The sequence below is a fragment of the Mesoplodon densirostris genome, chromosome 10, assembly GCF_025265405.1.
Source record: "Mesoplodon densirostris isolate mMesDen1 chromosome 10, mMesDen1 primary haplotype, whole genome shotgun sequence".
NCBI lineage: Eukaryota > Metazoa > Chordata > Mammalia > Artiodactyla > Ziphiidae > Mesoplodon > Mesoplodon densirostris.
In genome coordinates this window covers 24,233,372-24,241,583 of record NC_082670.1, presented here as the reverse complement: position 1 = coordinate 24,241,583, position 8,212 = coordinate 24,233,372, and the positions used below count along the sequence as shown (strand labels likewise).

Here is an 8,212-nt window from a genome sequence, read left to right as displayed (position 1 = left end):
AGAAAGTGGATGAGACGGAGTCAAGATAAAAGTTGTTGGAAGGAGGTCAAGAAGCTTTGAAGAAACCAGTAATAGAGGGATGGAGTCTGGGTGGGGGTGGGAGGGAGGCCTTTGACAATGTACCCTTTTATACTTTTTGAATTTTGAACCATACAAATGATTCTATGAAAACATAAAAAGAAATTTTAATTGGGGTGTGGATTAGGTCATTTGCATGGACACTGGCAGGCCTGGAAGCCAGTTGCTCATGGCAACAAGCAGAGGCAGGGAGTAACAGAGGAGGACTCTTGAGGCTGGAAGGAAAGGGTGTTTGGCATGAAGTGGAAGAGTCCTGTTCCTGGGGTTGACAAGGAGCTAGGAGAATCCGCCATGGCCATCGTTTCCCCAGACCTAGTGCTGAGCAAAGGCGGGGTGGCGGAGGGAGGGAGGAGGGGAGGTGGGAGTGTGACTTGGAGGAGGGGGAAGATCATGAGCTGCAGGGAGAACTAAATTCCCTCTAAAGCAGGAGGGAGAGGGAAGAGTATATCAGGAGGCTGAGGCTGTGAGAGGGTTCCAAAGAGTGGAGGGAACAGGTTATTGGAGAAGGTGCCAGCATTGAGGAAAGGTCGAGGAATGGAGTACGCTGCAGGAGATGGATGGGAGTTTAGGAAAGGTGATTTTACAAATAGAGGGGACTGGTGTGGGCCTTTTGTTTTTACAGGGTTTCTTTTCTCAAGCTGTGAGCCCCTGTCACCATTGCCTGAACAGGCTGCCATTTTCACCAGGATTCCTACAGTGAGGGCAGAGCTGAGTGTGGGGCAAAGGAGAAAGGGGAAAAAGTTGGAGCTTTTGTTGTAACACAGGAAAGTCTTATCAGCCTATGGATTAAAAAACCCAGGCTGACTTCCCTCCTCCTTTCTCTTGGTTGCTCAAGGAATATAGTTATTTCAGTCTGGGCGAAGTACAATTGTAAAAGTAAACCCACCGCCAAAAATACCTTGAATGCCACAGGGAAATGTCTAAGCTTTCCTACTGCTTAGACATTTCCTACTAGGCCACTGCTGACCTCCATCAGTAACCAAGAGTGGTGCTCTAAGCCCTGAGTTCGCTAGTCCTTGACCTCTTCTCCCAAACATACACACAAAAATACATACACCTCTTTTCAGATTGAAATTTTGTGGACTGACAGGGCTGGAAGAGACTTCAGAGGACAAACCCTCCATTTCATTGAAGAGAATACTGAAACCTCTGGGGCCTTGAGGACTTCAAACCTGGACTAGAACCTAGATCTTCTGTTCCCTAGCTTTTTTTTTTTTTTTTTTTTTTGGCTGCATTGGGTCTTCGCTGCTGCACGCGGGCTTTCTCTAGTTGCGGTGAGCAGGGACTACTCTTCATTGCGGCGTGCGGGCTTCTCATTGCGGTGGCTCTCTTGTTGCAGAGCACAGGCTCTAGGCACGTGGGCTCAGTAGTTGCAGCACACAGACCCTAGAGCGTGTGGGCTTCAGTAGTTGTGGAGCGTGGGCTCAGTAGTTGTGGCGCACGGGCTTAGTTGCTCCATGGCACGTGGGATCTTCCCAGGCCAGGGCTTGAACCCATGCCCCCTGCATTGGCAGGCGGATTCTTAACCACTGCGCCATCATGGAAGTCCCCCTAGTTTTTTCTTGAATCCTTACTCAGATTTTATTTCTCAATCCCACTAAGAATCCTGAGTGTATCTGTTCTTGACACTACGCCAAGGCGTTTGGTACTGCCACCCAAGGACGGGAGGGCCTCTCCTTTTACCTTGGCAGAAGTTGGGGGCCAAAGGCCAAGGATCTAGACATCCCTGCATGGGGTATGTGGGAAAACAGCCCTACAACATCTCCCCACCAGACTGTACAGGAAAAGACAGCCTTGTGCACTACAGCTTGTTTCCATATAAAATGGCAACTGGGTGGGCTGGGTATTTGAAGGATTTACCAGCCGTCAACTCTACCTGCCACCTAGGACCACCTGTCTTGAACTCTAAACTGAGATAAGGACTCCTTTCCCATTCATACTCCCAGAAAGGAAAAGTAGCAAGAAGAGGACAGGATACAAAACTTCACAAACTTAAATTCTTACCTTGACAACTTTTTAAATTTCTGCTGTCACTGGAGGGTGAACAATTCTTCTGAGAAGTTTGGCAATGAGGGAAAGAAGAGATAAGATAGGGGAGCAGATTTTTAGTTAAAGTTCTTTTGAAATTTCAGTCTGTCCCCCAATTAGGCAAAGGAGAAGGGAGCTCTCATTGATTCAGCATCTACTATACGCCTGGCTCAGTTAAACTTCACATTAGCCCTGTGAGGAATCAGGGCCCCTCCAATTCAAAGATAAAGACTCTGTGATTCAGAGAATTAAGTAACTTGCCCAAGGGCCCTCTTTTCATAAGTAGTGGAATATGGCTTTGAGCCTAGGTGTTGTGTCCAACACAAATGCCTGACAACAAAGATATTTTTACAAAGAGGGCATTTTAGAATAGAGAGAATTTAAAAGGGAAAGCCAAAGAGTAGAGGCACCATCTAAACACTGCCCCCACTCCCCTACCAAAGGGCATCCCCTGAGTTCAGGATTCAGTTTAAGTCAGGAACAAACTTTTTATGGGTGGATGCTGGCTGAACTGAAGAGGAATGACTTCAACAGTCTTTTATTGTATGACTTTTATTTGCAAAACATAACCCAGGACATAATTCATGCAATCAAGAAGTTAACAATCCAATGGGGAAACCAGATATTGAACACATTCCACCAAAGTTGATATGTAAGGAAAATGCTCTAGTCTCCTGGAGAATGTAACAAACAAATCCAGTTGGCAGGGAACAGGGGCTTCTTCACCTGGACTTGGTTGGGTGGGGAAGTGAGGGTAGGTATGAGAGGTGCAAGGAAGAGGGAGGGAAGGGAGCCAGTCTTCAAGGCTGGTGATGAAGCCGTGGAGACTGCAGCTCAGTTTGGGAATGACAGAGAAAGAGAAGGCAAAGGTGCAGAGTTGAGGGAAAGTTTTGTTTAGGGCAGTGGAGCTCTGACCTTGTCAGTCTGGTGGAGGGGTCAGGGATGGGAAGGACGCTAATATAAATATCATACTAATATAAATATTCACATAATTAGAAGAATTAGTACTAGGTCTATTTATATAGTAGGGGTGAAATAGTCAAGGTCATCGACCTTACGAGGGCGTTTGCCTTGGCAAGAAATTGGGATCAATTCTGAGAATGGGGGGAAGAGGAGGATAGGTGTGATTTCATAAAATTTTGGAAGTTGAGGACACTGGATTGTTGGGCCTTGCAGAAAGTTAAAATGTCTTTTAGGCCGGGAGTGCTGAGGTGGTTACTAGCTTCCACAGAAGAGTTGGAAAAATCTGGAAGTGTGGCTGGAGGAACTGTGAACGTAATCAACAGGGGATGCAGGCGTGAGCAACAGCAACCAACATCTCGATAGCCACGGGGTGGGCTGGGACCCCGGGAGGGGCGATGGCTGCAACTCCGGCCCCGCTCCGCACAGCTGGGCCAGAGCAGCACCACCCCCGCGAGCAGGTGGCAGCGCCGCCCGCGGGGAGCTAGGCAGGCGGGGAGCGCCGGGGGCGGCGGCGCGCACTGGGGACAGAGGAGCAGGCTGCGCCGCGGGCAGCCGGGAGCGGGAGGCGGGCCCGAGTGAGCAGGCCTCCGCGCGGTATTTGGCACGCACGCGCAGACGGGCCGCGGGGCCCGGAGGCACAGAGGAGGGGGAGCCAGAAAGAGGGGGGTGCGGAACGTATTTCCGCTCTGGCGGACAAATAATACCGGCCAAAGGAGAGGCCAGGCCGTCCGGCCCTTTAACCGTGTCGGGGGGGGCTGGTGAAGAAAGGGGGGTCGGGAAAGGGGGAATCCTGCTCCTTTAATTCCCTCCCCTCTTCCTCCTCCCCGAGTTCTCGCCGACGCCGCCGCGCGCGGGGCCTGGAACACACGCCACGAGCCGCCCCCGCCCCTCCCCCCTTACGCCCACGCGGAGCCGGCCCCGCGCGCGCGCCCCGTGCACCCCCGCGCCTGCGCGCTGTCCAGGCCCTGCCCGTGTGTGGGGGCGCAGTCGGCCCCGGGGGGGGTGGGGGAAATAGGGGGGGAAAAAAACAGCGCGCGGAACCCGGCCAGGTGAGAGGCGCGTGCACTCAGGGTCGTGGGGCGGGGGGGGCGTGCCACGGAGTTCTGAACGTTGGGGGGGGCCGTGCACGATGCGTGCAGGCAGGAGGGGAAGACGTGAAAGGCGCGTGCAAACGTGCAAAGGGGGGTGGAGGAATGAGGCAGCGGGTAAAGGGGGCGGGGTGAGAAGAGGCTGCAACCGGGGCCACCCTAGAACCCAGGCCTCTGCTCCCGCTTCCGCCGGCCTTCCCCCGTGGGCGCGCGGGCTTGCCCCATCTTCGCGGGCTGTCGGGCTGGGGGGTGTGGACGCCGCTGCCCCGCCCCCGGGAACCACGCCTCCCTCCTTTCGGAGGGACAGCGCCTCCCCGGGGGCTGGGGAAACTGAGGAAGAGGCTTGAAAACTGGATGATCTGATGCTGGGAGGGCCAGGCAAGAATGGGGGTGCGAGGCCTGGAGCCTTGGCCTAGGAAAGCCGGAGACCTTTGTCTCTGACCGGTTTCCTTCCCAACCAGGGTGGCCCACCCCCGCCACAATGGCCTCTGGGGTGGAAGTCCTGCGCTTCCAGCTGCCCGGCCACGAGGCCGCTACGCTGCGGAACATGAACCAGCTCCGCGCAGAGGAGCGGTTCTGCGACGTGACCATTGTGGCCGACAGCCTCAAGTTCCGCGGCCACAAGGTCATCTTGGCCGCCTGCTCGCCGTTCCTGCGGGACCAGTTCCTGCTGAATCCCAGCTCTGAGTTGCAGGTCTCCCTGATGCACAGTGCACGCATAGTGGCTGACCTGCTCCTTTCTTGCTATACGGGCGCCCTGGAATTCGCTGTCAGGGACATTGTTAACTACCTGACGGCCGCCTCCTACCTGCAGATGGAGCACGTGGTGGAAAAATGCCGGAATGCCCTCAGCCAGTTCATCGAGCCCAAGATAGGCCTCAAAGAGGATGGGGTCAGCGATGCCAGCCTTGTAAGCAGTGTCAGTGCCACCAAATCCCTCCTCCCTCCCGCCAGGACCCCGAAGCCAGCCCCCAAACCCCCACCTCCACCCCCTCTCCCCCCTCCACTCCTGCGGCCTGTGAAGCTGGAGTTCCCGCTGGATGAGGACCTAGAGCTGAAGGCCGAGGAAGAGGATGAGGATGAGGACGAGGACGTGTCTGACATCTGCATCGTCAAGGTGGAATCGGCCTTGGAGGTGGCACACCGGCTCAAACCTCCCGGAGGCCTGGGAGGAGGTCTGGGCATCGGAGGCTCTGTGGGCAGCCACCTTGGGGAGCTGGCCCAGAGCAGCGTGCCCCCCAGCACTGTGGCTCCACCGCAGGGCGTGGTGAAAGCCTGCTACAGCCTGTCCGAGGACGCAGAAGGGGAGGGCCTGCTGTTGATCCCAGGAGGCCGGGCCAGTGTGGGGGCCACCTCAGGCCTGGTGGAGGCAGCAGCGGTGGCCATGGCTGCCCGGGGGGCGGGGGGCAGCCTGGGGGCGGGGGGCAGTCGGGGACCCCTGCCCGGAGGCTTTTCCAGTGGCAATCCCCTAAAGAACATCAAGTGCACCAAGTGCCCGGAAGTGTTCCAGGGCGTGGAGAAGCTGGTCTTCCACATGCGGGCGCAGCACTTCATCTTCATGTGCCCGCGCTGCGGCAAGCAGTTCAACCACAGCAGCAACCTCAACCGCCACATGAACGTTCACCGCGGCGTCAAGTCGCACTCGTGTGGCATCTGCGGCAAGTGCTTCACACAGAAGTCCACGCTGCACGACCACCTCAACCTCCACTCGGGAGCGAGGCCCTATCGCTGTTCCTACTGCGATGTGCGCTTTGCTCACAAGCCTGCCATTAGGCGCCACCTCAAGGAGCAGCACGGCAAGACCACGGCCGAGAACGTGCTGGAGGCCAGCGTGGCTGAGATCAACGTCCTCATCCGCTAGCGCTAGCGTGGCAGGGGCTGGGTCCCTGGGCTGCGGGGGAAGGGGGCTCCTTGGTCCAGGAGAATAGGGGGGTGTGGGGGGCAGGGGCAGGCAGGTGCGGTGGGGAGCCTGAGCAGACACACACATCCTGAGGGAGGGGCCGGAGATTCCTTAGAGAGAAGACCCTGCCTCTTCAGAAGAAAAGGATGGACAGGGAGAGAGTTCTTTGAGAAGGCCAAGGGAATAGGGTGTCCCAAAGAAAGATTTTCTTCTCTTGGAGGTGCATGGATATGTGGAGGGAGGGAAAACGTCCTATGGGATGAGGAGGGAAAAAGACTGGAAAATATTTTATTCCTGGCTACGGCTGCCCAGGAAGAGGTTCTGGCATTTCTTGAGGTAGGGGGTGGGTGGGTGGGAATTGGGAGGGAATTTGGCAGGAGGCAGCTTACCTGCTCCTGCTTGGACTAGATCCTTGGGAGAGGGAGTGGTAGGGGGAAAGGATTATTGAATTCCGGAAAAGGAAGGGGGAGACCGTTCTTGCATGCTGGGGAAATGGGATGGGTACAAGGCTCACCAAAATTCTAGGGAGAACAAAGGAAGATGGCAGGTAAGAGAATATGGGGGTGAGCATCCTGGGTAGATACTGGGAAGGGGGGTACAATAGCAGGAGCTACGAATAGTGGTGGGGGTGGGGGGTAGGGCAGTGAGATGAGAGGCGGCAAGGAGGGCGGTTGTGGGGGAGGGAGAGGAGTAGAGACTTATACAGTATTTTTTAAGAAAACAAAACGTATTTTTTAGGATTTTTTCTGGAGTTTGGGGTTTTAGTTTTTCTGCTTTTGTTTTCCACAAAATAAAAAAAACAACAACAACTTTTTTTTCTTTATACTCTATCTGGCAACTGCGTGTAAATGACTATCCCACCCTAGACCACCTCACCCTCTGATGCCATTTTCTAAGTACCCAGAGGACACAACTCATGCAGGTCTCATGCCTGAAGGAGCCGTGAGAGGGGAAGGGGAGTGTGACAAGTGGGCTCCTCTGGCCAGAGACCCTCCCAGTTCCGCATCCTCAACTCCTGGCAGATACCTCACAGCACAAGTGTTCCATGATTGTTTGGCGGAGGTGTTAACAAATGACCTACTCTAGTTGAGGAGTTTGGTATCAGGGCTAGGGATGGGGTGTAGGTGTGATCATTGTGCCCACCAAAATTGTAAGCTGGAGCCTGTGTTTGGCCGTTTTTGGTCTGGGGAACGGGTTCCTGTCCTGAAGAAAGATAAAAACCACTGGGTTAAGATGCGGAGAAGACTACAATTCCCAGAAAGCTCTGGAATAGTTCTTAACCGAAGAGAACTACAGTTCCCAGAAGGCCTTGAATTGGCCTCAGGTGCCCTATACCCTATCCACTTGCCTGTGTCAAATATCGCATGTGAAATACAGATATTTTCCAGACTTTGATCAGATGTAATACCTAAAGAGATGGTACTCTAAATACTGCTCTCAAAGTTGTGTGTCCTGGTGTAATATCACTCATACTTCCACTGTCGGCTGGGCTATGACCAACGGAGTGCCTGCTATGCTTGTGAAGTGTTTGGCAAAAAAGTTTACTTATTAGAGTGTTACCAGACAGTAATGACTCGGGCCTCTGGGGGCTTACCTGGATCTCTAGTGCATGTGGTGGCGTGACATGTCTGGCATAAATGGAAGAGACATTTAGCCCCAGGTTTTCAAAAGGGATCGCTGCTCCAGGGGACACTTGAAACTGCATGCTAGAACCAGCCAAGAGTAAAGGTGTCCTCCGCGCGTCCCCATCGCCCCCTTCTTGCTCGTTAGAGAACCGAGGCCAAAATTGAGGCCGAATCTTCTATCTAGTGACCCAGAAGCTAGAAAGCAACCAGATGCGGGAGAAGCACGCATGGGCAGGACTGGAAATACAGCCACTGCCGAGAGCCCGGAGGCTCAGTCGCTCCGCTAGTTACCTAAAGCCAGGTGGCAGATGGAGAAGCCACACCTGGACCCAGGCGTGCCTCGCCTTCGGTTCCCAGCTGAGCTGAGGCCAGGAATGGCAGGAATTCTCCCCCTGCAGCCCCCAGCTTAGAACAGGAACTGCCATCTCTGAGGCCGCTCTCGGGGGGAAAATGGCCAGAAAGTGCGTAGTGGCTCCTTTAAGGCTCCTCCTAAGCCCTCCCTCCTCGCCCACGTGACCCGGGGCGGCCGC

At 54.7% G+C, this 8,212-nt stretch overlaps 1 protein-coding gene across 1 annotated transcript; it reads left to right on the top strand.

Moving 5' to 3' along the window:
* Positions 1-4,064: 4,064 nt before the first annotated feature.
* ZBTB12 (zinc finger and BTB domain containing 12) lies at positions 4,065-6,024 on the top strand. Its single transcript, XM_060109180.1, has 2 exons — positions 4,065-4,118; positions 4,619-6,024. The coding sequence occupies exon 2, from the start codon at positions 4,639-4,641 to the stop codon at positions 6,016-6,018; it is 1,380 nt and encodes a 459-aa protein (XP_059965163.1). The 5' UTR covers positions 4,065-4,118; positions 4,619-4,638; the 3' UTR covers positions 6,019-6,024.
* Positions 6,025-8,212: the final 2,188 nt, after the last annotated feature.